The sequence below is a fragment of the Calliphora vicina genome, chromosome 1, assembly GCF_958450345.1.
Source record: "Calliphora vicina chromosome 1, idCalVici1.1, whole genome shotgun sequence".
Lineage (NCBI taxonomy): Eukaryota > Metazoa > Arthropoda > Insecta > Diptera > Calliphoridae > Calliphora > Calliphora vicina.
Window position 1 is genome coordinate 40,085,986 of NC_088780.1, and position 20,605 is coordinate 40,106,590.

Here is a 20,605-nt window from a genome sequence, read left to right on the forward strand (position 1 = left end):
CTTACCAAAATATGTATGAAACAAAAAGTACAGGTAAAGGTGCGTTGATTTTCATTTCTATTTAGTTTGATTGCTTGTGTAGTTGTAATAAATAAATAAATCATAATTCACATACATATGCCGATTTTTTTTTTTTTAGGTTTCATTATTTTCCCGCTCTTTAATTGTTCTGGTTAACCACAGGTTCTGAAAACCCTCCTCGCACACCACGACAAAAAACCCAACAAACTTATACAATTTGAGGTTAGAGATTTTTTTTGCTGTTCTTATTGTCTCGGTATTGGTTTCAGTTGTCGGTGGTGGCAATTGTCTCATTACGTTGGTAGTGGTTAACGATCCTCTTCAGTTCCGTGGTTTTTGGGCAAAAATAGGTGTTAAAACGCGCAATGCGTCGCGTCTTCAATAGCGTTAACTTGACGGAAATAAAACGGACAAAAATATAAAAAAAAATAAATATATTTTTGATAAAAGAATTGTAATCGGATGAAGTGTAATATTAAGAAGATATTTAAATAAAATAATTTTCTTAAAATAAAATAAAAAAAAATTATAAATTTTTTATATATACTTTTTTATCGCTTGCTTATATGCAAATATTAAGTTCCATGGTGTGTGAAAGTGTTATTCACTCAAAAATGCATCTTAAGGTAAATTCAAGAATAGATAAATTATCTTTGAAATATTATTATCATTGATTATCATAAAAAAGAAAATAAAAAAAGTATAACAAACTCAAAGAAACAATTTTTGATAAAAAATAAAGAACTTAAAGTAGCAGTGTTTATCAAGTGTATGTGAATCGAATATTTTAAAAACTGGATTAAAGTGCCAATTTGTCATATCTTAAAAACCAAAAATAGAGATTTATATTCGAAATGGTTAATTTATAACAAGTTGCAACAATAAAGCTGTTACAACAGAATGCAAAATAGAAGTAGACTTCGCAATTCTGGAATCCTGAAAAACAGCTATGCAACTGCCCTACGATTAATGTTATTCCTTTTTGATTGTTATTCATTGAATCAGAAGTTGTTCTCTTAGTGAAATATACAAATTATGTTGTCATTAGTGTTCTTTTTAATTAAATCAGAAAAATATTTGCAATATTAATTCAAAATTTCTCCACATTTATCAAACTAATTGCATTTGAAGTCATAGTAACTTATTTTATATTTCCTATCCAATAAAGGAACAGAATTCGGAAGAATTACAAAATACTCACCTGTATCTAAGTACTTTTGAAGTGTTAATATTTAATATTGAAGTATTTTATTAAAGTATCGACATTTTCATTGGAAAGAAGGAAAAAACCTAATAAAATTTCAGGAAGAACCTGTAAAAATGTTTTTCTATAAAATGTATGTAATTTGTAACCATAAGAAAGTAAATCTTGTAATAAAAATGTATTTTGGAGTACATTAAGATATTGGGAATACGATATTTTGTTCGTTGGGAATGAAGCGGCTCGAAGTGAATTCAAAACTCTGTGCTAGTCAAGAATTTCTAGAAGTCTTGGAATATATTTATAGGGTTAATCGTATTCGTTTAAGAACGAAAAACGATTAAGGAAAAAAGCCATTTGTAATAGTGAGCGCCAATATTAAGTTTTAAAGCAAAAGTTAATCGAAATAAAAGTCGAATATATTTAACTGAACAATTCTAAATATAATTAAATTCAAGAAAATGATTTTATGTATTAATATTATTTAATACATCCCTTGGTCACTTCCACCAAAATACGGAAATTTAGTTTACTGACAGAAACATTTAATCAAAAGTGTGTTTCATCTCTGAACAAAATTTTCAAATGAACGCCATATATGCGCTATCGGCGCAAGGTGGCTCATATCTCAATTTCATCGGCCAAAAGTCCAACTTTCTGTTAACTCCGATTTCAAAAATTTTAATGCCATTGAATAGTAAACACATGGAAACTAAGGTAGCCAAAAAATTAGATAAAAATATTGTCAATTCTGTGCGTGGCATGTTGTTAAAGTCAAATATTTTATGTCATTTTATAAAAATGTGATTTTTGTAAATTTGATCAGAAGTAAATTATCATTACTGGCAAACTATTATAGATAATTGGATGATTTTTCTTTTGTTATGTTGGTAGGATAATAGTCTTTAAGAGCTGATATGAATTGTCATTGTACCGTTTATACCTGATGTGTTATTAATTTTTTTCTCAGGTTTTGTATTTTAGCCAAATTTCAGTGGAGTAAAAGTGCTTAGGGTCAAAAGGGGTTAAACAAATTTTACAACCAGGAGAAAGTCCAAAGTGTCCTCTTTAAGCATATATATACTTGTTGACCTGTTTGTTGAACACTTTTTTCATTTGAATGAAATTACTCCCACATTTTTGTTCTATTTTTATTTTATTTGTTCATATGACTGGTGCAAAGTACAAGTCGCAATTTTGAAGATATTGCGATAAAATTTGATACATAAATTTTTTCGGGCCCGAGGACGAATTCTATTGAAAATTACTGGAATCGGTCCACTATTTCACCTAGCACCCATACAAATGTTCTCCCGAAGTTATACTTTATCGGTCGTAAATGGTTAATTTATATATGTATCTGCACAAATTTTGCTCCAAATAAGTTTTATATAAACCGAATTAATGTCACCTAATTTTATGATGATCGGTCCATTATTAGTCATAGCTCCCATATAAGACCCGCTTCCGAAAATCACTTTAACGAGCATAAATCTCTTAAAAATGTTGGTATAAACATAAAATTCAATAGAAATAACATTCATATAGACGTAAATCACACGACCTAATTTCATGGCGATAGGTCCATAATTAGTCATAGCTCCCATATAAGATCCGCTTCCGAAAATCATTCATATATAGTCGAGCTTGGCTGAACATACTTCCTTACTTGTTTTTATCTGCTGATAACTTTTTTAATAAGTATAGCTGATTCAAAAAACAAAAAATTTGCATTTTCATACTAAATGCTATAAAAAATTAAAAGTTCAACTTTAACCTTAAATTGCGCAACAACTGCTGAACCGATTTAAATGAAATTAAAACTGGAGAAAAATTAAAGAAGTTATCTGTCCACCAAGAAGTTATCTGTCTAAAATATCTCTATCGGTTCAAAAGTTACAGAGTTTTGGCCGATGATAAACGAAAATGAGCCACTGTGCGGCGGCCACTTGCCCGAAATCAAATTTCAACAAGAATGCCATAAAAATAAATTAATTAAGCCAATTGTATTAATATTAAAAATGTTTTTCTCAGTTTCATTTCAATTTAAAGTTCTCCGCCTCTAAAAACAAACCCTTTATACTTTGAATATCCCATATTTCTGGCCTTTCTCTGGATTTAAGCGATTAAATTGTTTACGAAGTTTAGTTTGAATGTCCTTCAGATATTTCACAAACCAAAAATTGTTAATTATTAAACAATGGAAAATTAGGTTTAATTTTTACAAAACCGACTTAGTATTTTGTTGGAAATCCCTTGACATTTATAACTGCTTCAAAGCGACAGTGCATTGAACCAATTAAAGATTCAACCGACTCTTTTGAACTTTTAAAGTTTGAAATTCACTTATAAACGCATTTTAATAATATAATCATTTTGAGTCGGTGTTTTGCAATCTACAATATACCTCATCGGATTGTAACTGCTTGATTACAACCATAGAGTTGTGTTTGGGATCATTTTACAGATGCTTTTTCACAAAATTCATATATTTTTTAAAGTAGTTTCTTTCAATATTTAGATTTTGTAGATTGCAGCAAACTCTTAATTAACCTCCTTACTTTTTAAAAAACCTAACTTGAAAAATATAAGATGCCAATAAGTTTGAAAAATAAAAATATTCCGATTCAAGTACAGTGTAATATGTTCGTTTCAAAATTCAATTCTTAATTTTATGTAAAAAATTACCTTTTATCCTCATCAATGAATTAATAAAATCCAAATTTAGATTGAGGAGTTTTTAAACATTTTGAAATTGAGGTATATGTATTTGAAAATCTAAAAAAGAAAAGATTATCAAGCAAATTAGATAAGGAAGGTACTCCATAGGATTAAAGATCAGTTGGATACACTTAATATTTGATTGCTGACACTATAGTTACAATTTAAAAAAATAGCTTCCCTTCATACACTTAATATATTTTGAATCTAATCAGTTCGGAGCATTTTTAGAAAGTTTCTGGAAGTTGTATTACCTATTCAAATAAATCTATTTTTTTAAAAAAGATAACCAGTTATTATTTGTATACGCCCAAGAATTTCTACAGATGCTCACGAAATCTTTTTATATTTTCCAACTCAAAAAACAATCGTTTTGGGACACACCTTTGCTTGTCTTGTAATTTTTCTTAAAGTTACAATATTCAGATTTGTTGTGATGCCCAAATTTATTGCTAATTGAATTATTCTATATAGCAATAGATTGGCAAAGAAGTATTACGGTTGAAATAACCGAATTTTTTTCACTCAAATCAAGTCACAGGATTTATTAAAGTGCCTAACATTACAACTTTAAATGATATTTATATTTAGAGAAAATAATAACAATAATAGTGGTTTAAATTTTTTATCTAAAATCTGATTAGAAAAATTGCTCTTTAGAAACTAAAGAGCAATAAGTTTTTAATAAAACAATAGAATTTATTGATTTTATATCGATGAACACTACGTATGTGACAATACCGATTAAATGCCTCTATTAAATTAGAAATTGAACAACCAAATATAGTTTAAAAACGCTGGTTTTTGGTATAATTTAGAATTAGAAAATTCCCGGGATTGAAAAGATTGTTTAATATCATCCCGGGAAAGATTCGGAATCCTATTTAAGATGCAATGTATGCATGAAATTTTTTGGTATTAAGTTAGAAATAGGTTATCATTGTCAGAAAATATTTATATTTTATATTTAAACATCAAAAAATATTTCTTTTTGGAATTTTTTCCATAAAATCTGCTGTGGTTTTTAATAATAATAATTTTTTACTTTGATAGCATCAAAAATCAGAAAAATGCAAAATAAGTCCAGCCTAATGTATGATCGCGGTACAAGTAAAATTAGACTTTATTAAGCTTCGGAAGTAGCTGTAAGATTATTTCTCTTGTCTTTAAATGATCTTAATTTTTATCTTAAAGCATAGCTTTGCTATAAATTATTGCCTTGAAATTTTTTTGATACAAATGTTTGATACAATGTGCGATCCTCAAATTTTTAACACTCCTTGTTAAAACAAAATATTTTCACACATTAATACTTTTATTATTGTTAAATTAAATGAGCAATATAATAATGAAAATAATTAAATGACAGCCAGCCTTTAATGACAGTTTAACACGTTATAAAACTAATAAATTATAAACAAAATTAAATGAAAGAAAAAATATGTACAGAAAAGCCCTAAAAAAAGAATTAAAACTAAAACTCTAGAAAAAAGTGGTAATAAAAAATTAAGAGTGGGTTTTATGGGTTTTTAAAATAAAATTTAAAAAAGAACACAACAGACACCAGAAATAATAACGAAGGCATTGAGAAGGCGGCATTTTATAAACAATTAGGGAAAAAATAAATTGATAAGAAATTAATAAAAATAAAAAAAGGTTTTAAGCCCACATAAGAAAACACTCACAAAATATAATATAAAATAGAAATAGAAACGAAAAATGAGTGTAAAGGTGAATCTTTTAATTTTTTGAAAGATAGAAAATATCTGTCTACAATTGAAAAAAAGAAAATGAAAAGTGTCACTTAAATGCCGCAAAATAATTTTAGGCGCGTGTCTAATACACATATCTAAAGATGCAGATAAGAAATTGATATAGAATTTCATTAAAAAAACAGACATATGAAGGGATAAGTTTTAAAAAGGTTATAGAAAATTGTTTGGCTTTTTCGAATAGCAACTGCTTTGCCGCAATGATCATTTATGTTAAAATTGATAGAAAAAGTATTTGACACTTATGGTTACTTAAGGAAGTTTAAGAAATCTAAATAAGGAATATGTTGCAATTTGAAACTTGCAGTACTTCAATATAATTTACTTACTTAAATTGATTTGTTTTCAAATTCGGCCAGATCGGCTATATAGCAGCTATATGAAATTGTGCCCCAAATCATTTGAAACTTGGCAGGTCATCTTGGGAGTATAAAAAATGTATACAAGCCAAATTTCAATTCAATTGCTTTTAAATTAGAGTTTATGCCAAAAACCAGTGTGCCCTGGTGGTTATGATGCCCGATCACTGCTTTAAGTACCTTTAAACAAATTTTAATTTTACGAGTATATATCGCATTGGTTTCTCTAAAGAGCGTCAACTCAAAATTTTCCAATTTTCACTTTTTGCAGTGGTCATATCTACCCACTGTAAAAATCTGCTATTATTTTCTCTACTCTTTCGTCAAAAAATACAGTTGTATCCGTACAGTTGTTTCATTGTAATATACTGAATACTGAACATTTTAAAATTTTGAGTTGACGCTCTTTAGAGGAACCAGTGCGATATGTATTTTACTGATTTTAAAAAGGAATAAGAATTATTTAAAAATTAATAAAAGATACACTTTTATCTAGAACGACTGACTTTTGTCATGAGTCATAATCGCAATTGACAAACAGTTAAAAAACGTTAAAAGAAAACAAAACAATATCATAAAACTATAAATCAACAATAAAAACAGCCATCCATAAAAATGCAAAATCAATTTAAATTGAAACAAACAGCCACAAATAAAAACTCTAAAATTTTAAATTTCAACAATAACGAAATCAACAAAATAAGATGAAAAGAAACAAGTAAGAGTGCTATATTCGGCTGTGCCGAATCTTATATACCCTTCACCAAATTATACTTCAAAATTTTAAATATTTTTAGGTAAACAAAATTTAATTTTTTTTCCAGATGTTTTTTGAATTTTTTGGAAAAAAAAATTTTTCGATTGTTATTTTAAATTTTTTTTTTTAAATTTTAAAATTTTTTTTTTTTTAAATTTAAAAAAATTTTTTTTTTTAAATTTTAAAATTTTTTAAATTTAAAAATTTTTTTTTTTTAATTTTAAAAATTTTTTTTTTGTTTTTTAAATTTTTTTTTTTTTAAAAAAAAAATTCGGGTTCAAAATTTTTTTCCCGATTTTGACCCATTGTAGGTCCAACTTACTATGGTCTTATATACGTCGTTGCAAATGTCTTTGAAATATCTATCATTAGATATCCATATTGTCTATATTAATGTCTTAGTAATCCAGATATAGGTAAAAAAAATAGGTCAAAAATCGAGGTTGTCTTGGTTTTTTCCTCATATCTCAGCCATTTGTGGACCGATTTTGCTGATTTTAAATAGCAAAATTCTCGAAAGCATGTCTGACAGAATTATTGAAGATTTGGATCCCGAAGATATCTAGGGTCTTCAGAAAACTGATTTCAACAGACAGACAGACAGACAGACGGACAGACAGACAGACAGACAGACAGACAGACAGACGGACATGGCTTAATCGACTCCGCTATCTATAAGGATCCAGAATATATATACTTTATAGGGTCGGAAATGAAAAATGTAGAAATTACAAACGGAATGACAAACTTATATATACCCTTCTCACGAAGGTGAAGGGTATAAAAATTAAATAAAATAAAAGCTGAAAGATCCATTATCTTTACGAGCAGTTAAAATAAAATAAGATCCGTAGGTAAAGTGGCGTCAAAATTCCTTACTACCTCACGCAACAAAAAAAAAACACAGACAAAAACAGTCAATTAATTTTTTTTTCGGTTTCAAAAGTGTCACTGTGTTTTACAGCACTCATGACGGTAAAACCAAAAAAGAACAAATATAAAAAAATACATGGCATTGGGTCAAAAAAAAAGGGAAAAACAGCATACAAATGATTAGAAATTATGTCGCCTAAATCCATTAGGATGTCATTACACAACATTCAAACTGAATAAAAAGAAAAATTCATTCATAAAAATTTCAGCCTAGAACATGACAATTGAAAACTAAATTACTTATCAATTTGACAATATTATCACCTTAACGAAAATATAAAATGCAAGACAAAACTAATGGGAAAAGGATATTAAGGATAACACTTACATTGCATTAGATATGACAGGTAATTTACGACTATTTTAAGGAAGTTACAGCAGAAGTTTTATGAATGAATTCTGGTTTTTGTGTTGGTTATAAATAAAAACACTTTTTTTTAGCCGAAATTTATATTTTAATGTAAAATAATCATTAAGTAGGACATTTTATGTGATTTGCAAAACAAGGATACTAAAGGCTTTTTAAATGTTATTAAATATGTTAATGTTAAACAAATCATAAAATCCTTGATAAATGACGATCATAGGTTTGCATTTTTATTGAAGTTTAATTGTTTAGCATTTAATGCAAAAATGGAAAATAACACAAGTTTTCAAAATTTATTTATTTAAGTTCATCTACCCTCACACATTGGTATCGAAGCGATTTTCTTTGGAAATAATTTTGTATCTCGATAACTATTGGAGTTATTGTTACAAAATTTCATATGGTAGGAGCTGAGGTGCTTCGAGTTGATCTACAGTTGTTCAGCTTCTTAGGGGTACTGGGGGCCAGTGAGAGGCTCTTCAAAGTAGGTCACCTAGGGTCTCAATTTTTTTTTAAAAATTACCAAAAATCCATTTATGATCTGAATGAGCTGAAATTGAAAATATAAACAGTCCTTGAGAAGGTCTACAATAACTATGCTTACATGTGCAAGTTATCTCTTTTGTTTTAAGAGATATTTAGGTTTATTTATTTATTGTTTTTTTAATTTTGCTCGATCTATTTTAGTTTTTTAGATATGGCGGGCTTATGTATATTGGAGATAAAATTGTAAATAAAATAAAAAAAAACTTGCTAACTATTATCTCGCCCCTATAAACAGCTACACGCATCCAAATTTGGAACATGTAAAAAGGTCCTTACTTTTTACGTATTTTCCCATATAAGGGACAATATACAATTTTAATATGATCCGGAAAAAGAACTTACTACAAAAGTGTGAAAAGTTAAGTTTGACTGACTTAGGCGGACATAGTATCCCCCAGAACTATCCAAACTTGGCCAATTTAAAAAAATTTTAGGATTGAAAAAAAATTTCTAAAAACGCAAAGCACAGATTCTCGAAAAATCTTCCAATTTGTATAACCCTGTATATTATTTAAATGCATACAAATTCTTCTTACTATCGCACGGTAAACAACGTCACAGTCTGCACTTTTCTAAAAAAAACTCAGTTTATGGAACACATTTCCCACGTTTTAGGAATTTCGGTATTTACAAATAAAAAATGTCAGAACTTTAAGGACATTTGGATTTACATTAGTTTTGATATGTTTAGCCGTTAAAATTTTACATTAATTAAAATTCTATATTTTTCTTCATGGCAAATTACCATACTATAATTATACAAGTTTGTCATTCCGTTTGTAATTTCAACATTTTTAATTTTTGACCCCACAAAGTATATATATTCTGGATCGTTATAGATAGCGAAGCCGATATAGCCATATCCGTCTGTATGATGAAATCAACATTCCGTAGCCCCCAAATAACTTACATGATTCATACATCAATATATCGGCTCACAATTGGATGAGATATAAGGAAAAAACCGAGACAACCACGATTTTTGGCCTATTTTTGATCTATACCTATGGATATCTAATGATAGATATTTCAAAGTCCATTGCAACGATGTATAAACGGCTATAGTAAGTTAGATCTATGGGTCGGGAAAAATATTTTTTAACACGAATTTTTTTTTCATAAAAAATTTTTTTTCTCAAAAATTCTTTTTCCAAAAAAAATGTTAAAAATTTTTTTTTCGAAAAAACTATAAAAAACAAGTAAAATAGCTATATTCGGCTATACCGAATCTTATATACCCTTCACCAAATTATACTTCAAAATAAAAATTTTAAATATTTTTAAGTAAACAAAATTTATTTTTTTTGCAGTTATTTCATTTTTTGGTTTTTTAAAATTTAAAATTCTTTTTTTGTTTTTTAATTATATTTAGCGAAAAATAACTTTTGGTGAAAAAAAAATCGGGTTAAAAAATATTTTTTCCGATTTTGATATACGTCATTGCAAAGGTCTTTGAAATATCTATCATTAGATATCATCCATATTGTCTATATTAATGACTTAGTAATCCAGATATAGGTCAAAAATAGGTCAAAAATCGAGGTTGTCCTTTTTTTCCCTCATATCTCAGCCGATTTTGCTGATTTTAAATAGCAAACTTCTCGATAGCATGTCAGACATCCCGAAGATATCTGGGGTTTTCAGAAACTTGATTTCAACATACATACAGACAGACGGACATGGCTTAATCGACTCCGCTATCTATAAGGATCCAGAATATATATACTTTATAGGGTCGGTAATGAAAAATGTAGAAATTACAAACGGAATGACAAACTTATATATACCCTTCTCACGAAGGTGAAGGGTATAATTAACAAACAATTTGGAAAATTTAAGCAAATAGAAAACAGAACACATTAGAATCGATTTAAATTTAAATATTAAAACACGGATGCTTAAATTTTTATATGAATTTATATGAAAAAAATGTACTTTTAATAACATTTTTCCTTATAACTCCTGAACTTATCGAGTCTCCAACGAAATTTTTTTACACGAATATAGTAGAGAGTGTCCTCATCCGTGTTCTTTGATATTTTTAACATTGAAATATATACTCCGAAAATTGACCTATAACCTTTTGGAAGTAAACAATTTTATTAACACCGTTTTAAGGACAATATCTTTGGCTTTAAAATGGAACTTTGAGTAGTTCCAAAGTATATAATTTTAGACAATTTTAACAAATTTTTCAATTTTCAAATCGCGGTATTTTTACATTGAAATAAGTTTCCATTGAAAAAGTCACTGATATAAGGAACATATTGGATGTATTATATATGTGGTAAATTTCATTAAAATCGGAGATGGTAAATCCGACTGCTGTCCGATTTCACATGGATCTTACCATTTGTAATACACAGTTTGAGACCCTCCAAAAAAATTTATTTCGGCTGGAAATTAAAAATTAGCAAGAATTTTTCCGAATCTGTAGCTATCGATACTCCTTCAGAGTTTTCATTTAAACAATGAATTTTAATGAATTAAGGCAGTAAAATCTGTTCAATAAATCTTTTAAACATCATTCCAAATGAAGAGTAAACGCCTGAATTATTTCAAAAAGTTACTTGATTAACATTAATTATGATTGGAGACCAGTGTTCTGGGAATTTTGTCCAATTTTACTCAGTGGCACCTGCTGTATGTAATTACTTTTAAATTACTTGTCCCTGACCTTTAAAATCATCAAACTTATCTCAAGTACATAAGCGATTTTCAAAAGATAACATACTTATGTAGATGTTCAAATAAAAAGTATATTCGTTAAAATACATAGATTACAAATGATTACGATGAGTATTTTACAAAAAACAACCAATTGGCAAACTATAAAATACAATAGCGAAATATGAATACCATTTGTATGCTTTCCTTTCAATAAACACTGATTTGTAAATATTATTGAAATCGAAAGTTTCGGATAAGATATTACCGTCGTCTACAGGCCTTAAAACTTTATTTTGTTACACTCTTTGTTTGTCGTTCATAAGCAAATATGAATTTCAATATAGATAAAACCTTAACTCACGTGAGATAAGTGGCAAATGGAAACAAATTATCAAATCAGTTAAAAAACCTGACACGTTTTTCTCCAAAAACGCATACTTACTCGTATTATCATATATTTACAGATCGATAACCCTAGAGAAGTGAGATAATGAATGACACACAAATAAAAATACATAAAACAGTACATTACATACATTTTTTTACTAACTGGTATGATGTGATCTTGTCAAACAGATAATTAATAAATATTTGCTAGAATTTCAAACAGTGTTTTATCTATCAATTTAAGCACAACAAATAGAATTTTGTTTAAAGCTTAGTTGTCAAACAAAACTACTTTTATTTGAACTCCTACTATTTACATATTTTATACAATATTATATATTTTGTTTTATTTACTGTAAATATCAGAGTATAGCCTTATAGAATAATATAATTTTTTTGCATGTTTATTATCGATAAATGTCTTACACTATCTTGTATGTGGTTATCGCAATCAGTGATAAAACTATAAACATAAACACAGGTATTTAGGTGATATTTTATGCAATTTTTGTTATTCTTTATCGTATGACGTTTTATTTATGTTTATCTTGTATGTAATGACGTTTCAAATGTTTACCTTTTCATTTTTGAATGACACTCTTTTAAAAGCTCTAATTTATTTTATTTATGATTTTTTTTTTAATAAAAATTGTTAGTTAGTAATTTTGTTTAGTGTGTATATTTATTTATATTTAAAACATATTTAATTTTCAAACATATTTCCAATGAGTAATCGTTTAATTATAGTTAAATATTTGTGTAATATTGATGACCTTTGGAATTAATTTGATTCATCAAATTTTATTACAATATATGACTCAATGTTAATGTCATAAAGTAGACACATGACACCAGACACTATAAAAATAGAAGCTTAAGACTAGGGTATTCATTCGACTAATGATCGTTCGATTAATCGAATAATTACTTACGATTAATTATTCCAACAATTTAAAAATGGCCATTTTCGAATAACGAATAATTCGAACAATTTTATGTAGAATAATCGAATAAAACGAATAAATGTTCATATATATTTAAATTTATTAAATTGCTTAAAATTTGTCATAATTTCAAATTTAAATAAGTTATAATGACTCACAAAAATTGTATTGTTTCTGTAATTCGACAAATAACTAAAGACAAAGGAACTTTCGATCACTGTAGATAAGTGTTCCGATAGCTCCTTCTATAAATATTACTGCAAGAAGTTACAATTCCAAAAACAAATCTATCAAAATTGTTAACTTAGGACTTGAACCAATGAAAATAAAAGGTACGGAATAAAATATTTGTTATTTGTTAGATTAAAGTGGAGTTGAATGTGATGGAGAATGTGATTTTGAAACGGTCGTCGAAAGTGATATTGAGGTTGACATTTATAATGATTATATTGAAATAGATGAAGGCCATAATCTTAAAATATATGTATATAAGTGATGTTATTAACCGCGTACGTAAGTGTTGGAAAATATTTAATAAATCGAATGATAAACACAAATATTGCAAACTAACGTTGTGTTGCAAGAAAAGCATGAAGTTCGTCTTATACATGATTTTGAACATCGTTGAACATCTTTGTCTAACATGCACATAAAAAACAGATTCGTGATAGCAACCGAATTTGTTGCCAATCGAATGATTCGGTTGCACACATAGAATTTTTCAGTTCTAACAACAGAAAGTCAGTTGATAAAGAAGAATTTCAGTTGAGGCAACCAAACTTTAGTTGTTCCTTCCAAAATATTGTAGCCACAACTGTAAAATTCGGCCACTAAGACAGAATCATTCGATTGGCAACAAATTCGGTTGCTATCACGAATCTGTTTCTCTGTGTGGTAATAAACTTTTTGCGTATTTGTAAATGCGTCAATCATACACTGCCTGACTTCAAATTAGCCACGCTCACTGACAATGATATCAAACTTTGGACAGATTCCCTTTATTGTGTAATTCCCCAAGACCACTTTATTAAGCAAAGATTCGGCAACGTTGATAGATGTATAATACAATTTGTTAAAAAGAACTTAGAAATAGTGTATAATTAATTTACTAAAGAATTAGTTATTCAATTTAAAACCCGAATTAATGAACGACATAAAAAAGTTTTATAATACGTTTATATTGTATTTGAATTCAGGATCATGTCCAACTAGCTCAAATTTTTTAAAGCATAGCTCCAAAACGGAAACTTAAGGGATTGCTAGTAAATTGTTTTGTAGATTGTTCGGGAGTTAATCTGTTCAGAATATTTCTGTTTAAAATTTAATGATGGACTTTGTTTTCGAATGTTTTTTAACATTATCAATACTTGAATTGTTAACTTTAACGTTATTTTTTGTTTTTCTTTAACAATAAAATATTAAAAAACCCGACATCAAAACTTCATTCTTTACTTTTTTAAAAAAATTGTAATTATTCGAATAATTCGATTAATTTTAAACTTGTGATCGAATTATTCGAACAAGTTAAAATCTCTTATTCGAATTATTCGTTTTATTCGAACAAGACAAAAATCGAATAATTCGAATACCCTACTTAAGACATTATTTTTTACTAATTCATAATCACCATCAAGAGTTTTAACATTGTGGTTTCGTATCTATATTAAAAATTGTATCCTGGTTTTGAAAGGGTTAACGATTCCCGATTTCAGTAAAGTTGTCAGCATATTTTCCATATAGTTTAAATAATAATATTCCACATATCAATAGTGAACAAACGAATATTTAATTTTACATTATTAGATGATCACCTCGACTACTTATATCAAAAGCATTGTTCCAGCTAGCTTTCTTCGTGGTATAATGTTGAGTCCGTGTTTTGCTATATGGCGATTGGGCATTCAGTCAAAAATCGTATCTCATTGGATTGTAACCACTCAGTTACAATTGTTTGGGTTCATTATCGTGCTGGAATCAGCAGATATGAATTGATCCCATACCTTTCCCTGAAAAACAAAAATTAGCATAAATTATAATCACTAAAATATGAAACAAATATTTCACTGCCTCACACTTAAGGTGGTTTTAATTGAATAAACGTTCATAATTTTTTTATTATTCGAGTGATCGAACGAATAACGAGTACAAAATCTTATTTCCATAATTAAATAAAATATATTTAAAATCAGAACATGTTTAATGAACTTTAAATGAGTTTTACTAAAAAAGATTATAAATTATATCTATAGTATATTGTTTATTATTAATTGGAAAATCATTAAAAGTCTATTGCTGATCGTTTTTAAGTTAGATTTCATAATGTTCTGATATTAATTTTATAATCCAAAGTCGATAGAAACATTTATGCAGAATGTCGTTTATAATAAAATTTTCAATTTAACAGACGTTATGAAATATTGGTATAGTTTCATTGAGTAGATAGTTTTGTCCAAATTTTTGTTTATATAAACTATTATTTTATCTTAGAAATAAATTTATTAAAATAATGGCAATTATTGAACGAATAAATTTTTATTCTAAACTGAAAAATGCTATTCATTCGAATAAGAAATATTTGTATTCCTCGATTTTTCTTGGAATAATTTTTACACGAATGAGAATCGTACTCACGATCGCCTTAGAGCGTGAACATTTGTTGAAAAAATTCAGTTCTTTGAAACGGATTTTCAAAAAGTCTCTTCTGTTCGAAAGGTAAAACATGTATCTTTTAAATAAAAGAAATTATTTTAAAATCAATTTCAAACCAACATACTTCCCAATAAGCATCAAAGCCCTAAAAATTCAAGTACTTGAACATTTTGTTGGAATTTGACTTGAATTCAAATGTAATTATGTTTTAAACTTGAAAAATTAAATATTTTTCAAACAAAAAACATATGGCTTGAATTTATGTTTCCTTTTTACTGGAGAATGCTATTGAAATAAAGTGTAATACAACTGTAATTCAAGTGTTTGACTATAATTCAAGGCTTGAATTACACTTGCTTTCAACTTGAATTCCAGTAAAAGTGCTTAATGGGTTATTATATTTTGAATTTGTAGCTTTAAGATAATCGTTATTTCACTACATTTGCTAATATAAAAGTACTAAACGAAGTGATCGAGAATTGCTACATGAGAATCCCTGCATATATTTGATGTAGCATAGTGTTATCTTTCCGAGGTCTTACTCCTTGTGTTTATACAGTACCTGTCTCACGAATTTTTTTTATAATTTTTGAAACGGCTGATTTATTAATTGAAAATTTATCACAGATAGCTTTTTGCTTCAATCTACACACAGAAAACAGATTTGTTGGAAATCGGTTATGATTATTAAAATTTAATAATATATATCGAATATTTATTGTAGTTATTAAATAACTACAAATTTAACTGAATTTCGGTAATAAGAATCGTAAAACCATAATTGCAATTGAAATATGGCTGAAGCAGCCTTAAAGCACCGGTTTGTGTCTTTACTAAACTTAATATAATGAATTCGGAAAACACTACCGAATTATATTCAGCATATTGATGGTTGCAAACGAAAAATTCCATTATGATATACAAGTATACTAGTTTATCAACCAATGGAAAATTTTTTAAGTTTTTTGTCATTTTATAAAAAGAATTATTAAAATAAAATGAAAAATCAAAATAATTATATTTATTGTACAAGAAGAAATAACCAGTAATAATTATAAACGAGAAGGTAAGTTCTTCATTATTAATTAGGTCCAGCTAAATACATTTTTGTACATGTATGTATACATTTATGTACATAAATTTAAATTGTCTCTAAAGATTTTTTAACAATATTTCAGAGAAAAAATCGTGACTGTATCTGCAACACTTGTCATAAACGCAGAAATCAAACGCTTTGCTGGATCGCGCATAATGAAACCTGAACATGTCTCCAATTTTGGTACCTACTGTGATGGACGACTCATATATAGGACAAAAAATGAAATACGGGCCTGTTCCAACCTTCGCAAGATCCTCTTATTTTAAGAATTATTTTGTATTATTTGTGTTATGTTTAGATATAATTAGAGATGTAGCATATTTACATGTAATTTTAGTATAAACGAATAAAGAATCACAAAAAATAATTAAATTATGTGTGTATGTATTTTGACAAAACAAAAAATATATTAATTGTTCCAACTGATACTTAAAGTCCTTACCACTGAATTATTATTTTCGAGCAGTTGTGTGTATCGTTAATTCAGCAAAGGAATATTGTATATACTAATATATTCAGTCATTGCAACCGAATAGAATGTTAGTACTTGCAACCGACAAAATTCGATTGGCGCCAAATTCGGTTGTGAACACGAATCTGTTTTCTCTGTGTAGTACTAAAATCATTTATTATTTTTCTTTATACTATTTAAAAATTTATTGTTCGAAAACAATTACAAAAATAAATGATCAAAATAAAATAATTATTGAAATACTGGTAAAACATGATGTTTTTACACCATTTTTTTTACATATTTTTATTTTAGTTTAATTTCTTGCAGAAGTTTTTATAGCCACGTTTTATAAATTAATTGTATTCTTTTAAAACTTTGAAATTTACTATATTTCAATAGAAAACCTAGTAAATTTGAATTTTATTGCCACGTAAGCTAATGGTTGTATCAAAGAAAGGATACAGATTTTCTAATTGCTTCTATTTGCCTTGTGAAACTATTCTAGAACTAGTTCTGAGGTGAGTTTTCTTTGTAGATGTATAGCTTTGGAAAACTTCTATATAACTTGTTCCGTGTGTGATAATTTCAAATAAAAATCTTTAACTAAACAACTGGTTTCAGAAACGTTTCAAATAAATCTAGCTCCGTAATGCTTGTGCATAACAAGTTGTGAACGTGACAATTTTTCTAGTGTTCTTAAATTCTCAGTGGATTTTTTATTAATAAAATAATGATTAAAGTTTTTTACCATCAAATTGTTGGTGAATTTTTTGGTGTATAAGTAGGGTTTTTATCCTGGGAATTCCTACTACAAATTTTCCCGGTATTTTACCCTACAATTTTACACTTCAAGGTTCCCGAGATTTTTTGTCGGGAATTCCGGGAATTTAAAACAGATGAAAATACAGATAGGAACGCTAATTGCCTCACCAATAAATGTGTAAAGGTGATTTTTACAGTTGTTCGCTTATATTATTATTATTAATTTTTTGGGGGCTTTTGTTAATCTAAACAGTCATACGAACCACGTTCTATCGACTTCGGTAAATGAAAATAGTATAAATATCAAAGTGTTATGTATATACTTGCCATTCATGCTAAAGGGTTAAAAAGTAAAGTTAATATTTTCAGAAACAGAATGGATCATAGGTATTTAGAACTTATTCATGTCGTATTTTTGGTTCATTTTAATTAAATTTTTCTACAAAAATGTAATTAATTAAACACGAAATTCTGCACTCGGGGACATCTAAATTTAGATACTACTAAAAAAAATTAACTTTAGATACCACAAGATATTAAAGCTGGAAAAATCTGCATTTAAATAGAATTACAGGAAAAAATGATATAAATTTCATGCAAGTTTCTCGACGCTTGCAGTAGTATCTTAAAACAATTGTTATATTTAAATTTTTTTTTGAATTTATTGGCTTAATTCATATCTGAGAATCTAAAAGATTCAAAAACTTTTGATAAAATACAATTTTTTTTTACAAATATCTCAAATAATTTCCTTTGGGCAGATGAACTGCGGCTTATCCATCGACACTTTTTTAGTCGATTAAACGATGCACAGTGGTATGAGAAAAAAAAAAGATGGAAATAAATCTGTAACTTCTAAACCCTTAGTCCGATTTGAATGAAATTTGAAATGCGCATAGACGAAGTGCTGTCGAGTTTAAGTTTTGAATTTTGACCACACGAGCTCATCGCGGGTGCGGCCAGGGTTCCCCAAAGTAGGACACCTCTGGTATGTTCAATTTTTAAAACGATCCTATTTCTTCGGCTGTGTTCCGATCACAAATATAGAATCTCCTCGTTGAGCACTACAAAAAACCTAACCTAGCTATCAATTATCTCTTATAACATAGGAGATATTCGCATTTGAAATTTAAATTTTCATCAGTTTTACCCACCCTACTCCAGTTTTTTTATAACAGCTGGTCCAAATATTTCCCGATTTTCTCCATTTTTCTTTTATTGAACTAACAATAAATTTATGTATGAAATATAGAAAGAATTGTTTAAAAATAATGACTGAGTCCAAAGTTACATACATTTAAATTTTAAAAATTTTAAAAAGGCGATTTTTCGCTATTTTTTGGGAAAAAAGTACTATTATTCTTTTTAAGTTATCTAAAAAATTTATAAAAGGATGTGTAAAGAATTTGTACTTTTTAAAAAGCTAACTTTACATCGAATATTTCAAATTAAAAAAAAATAAAATTTTTAATACCGAGGGGACCAGGTCCATTAATGCAAAAATTCTCAAATCGCATACTCGATATCAAAATATAGTAACCCATTTTACATGGCCCAATATGTTCTTAATTATTTTGTAAAGGGTTCCGATAACCCCGCCCCTGGTATGAATATTATAGCTTAAAAACTAAAAAATCCCATTTTTGGGATTTTTCAGCACTTTTTTGGGAATTGCGGGATTCCTGATTACAAATTTAAAAATTGGTGTTCAGGTTTTCATTTTAAATCGAAAAATCTATATTAATGTAAAATTTTGTTAAAAAATATCCATAAATAAAAATTTTATTTCAAATTAAATTATTTGTATCTTTGCAAAAACTCAAAAAAAGCATTTTTTGTCATATTTTTCAAAAAAGTATTCCATGATTTTTTTAGTTGTAAAAAGTTATATATATCTTTGAAAAGTAGACAAAATTCCTATCCGCTGACATATAATATGTCTACCTTATATTTTTTAATTGCCAAATTAATTAGGGAAAACTTAACAACTCGCAGAGAATTTACCTAACATAGAAATTCATAAAAAGTATGTTTGCCTGCAAATAACATTTTTATGAATGTAAACAACAGTGCTAGGTAAATTCTCTGCGAGTTGTTAAGTTTTACAGATTTATTTCCATCTTTTTTTTTTCTCATACCACAGTGCGATGTCCGTCCGTCTGGCTGGCTGTCCATGTTAACCATGTGCGCAAAGTACAGGTCGCAATTATGAAAACATTTCAATAACATTTTTTACATAAAATTCTTTCGGGCAAAGGATGAAGTATATTGAAACTGTCTGAAATCGTACCATTATTTCACTTAGCCCCCATATAAATGAATTTTGAAAATCCTATGCATAAGCATACATTTATATAACCTTCCCCACCCATGATGTTAGTACAATTCTTTATAATTTCATGTTGGCTTAAAACTTCCTATACATACAAAGAAATTTCACTACTTTGAATTTTTTGTGTATTTGTATTTGTTTCTCATTTCCTTTGTCACCCACATAATTTATGTCAATAAATCTGTTTTTATTATTGTCTTCTGACAAATTAAAAGAAAAGTAAATCATGTATTAAAGACATAAACACACAACTATATAAATAATGGTAAATATGTGTTGAGGTGCTCAGAAAAAAACCACAAAGAATATTACGAGTTGTTACAAACCTAAAAGAAAAGAATGGCTTAAAACAAATGAAAATAATGTTAAGAAAAGACTGTCACTATTGTTTGTCAATTTTTCTTGTGTTTTTGGGGAATTCTAGAGCAATTCTGTGACACTGAGTGAATGAATGAGCGCGCTTTCCTGTTACTCTAGTTAAAGTTATTGGCTCTTAACTCATTTGTGTTCTTATTGACGTTTTGTCAATGAAACGTTTCAATGATGACAACTCATGACGTTATAAGTTTTTGTTTTAAAATTGTATTTGTTCTGTGCTCATTTTTTGTACTCTTTTTTTATTGTTTTAAAG

The 20,605-nt window shown here is 27.8% G+C and overlaps 1 protein-coding gene across 4 annotated transcripts in view; it reads left to right on the forward strand.

Annotated features, from left to right (window-relative positions):
- The first annotated feature begins 290 nt into the window (after positions 1 to 290).
- Positions 291 to 20,605, forward strand: part of GATAe (endoderm-specific GATA factor) — a 28,090-nt gene continuing 7,775 nt past the window's right edge. For 2 of the 4 annotated variants that reach the window (XM_065509741.1, XM_065509758.1), the window contains exon 1: positions 291 to 647. In XM_065509741.1, the coding sequence (XP_065365813.1) occupies positions 588 to 647 (60 nt within the window). In that variant the 5' untranslated portion in view covers positions 291 to 587. The remainder of the gene's footprint in view (positions 648 to 20,605) is intronic. The other 2 variants (XM_065509766.1, XM_065509749.1) reach the window with 2 other exon arrangements.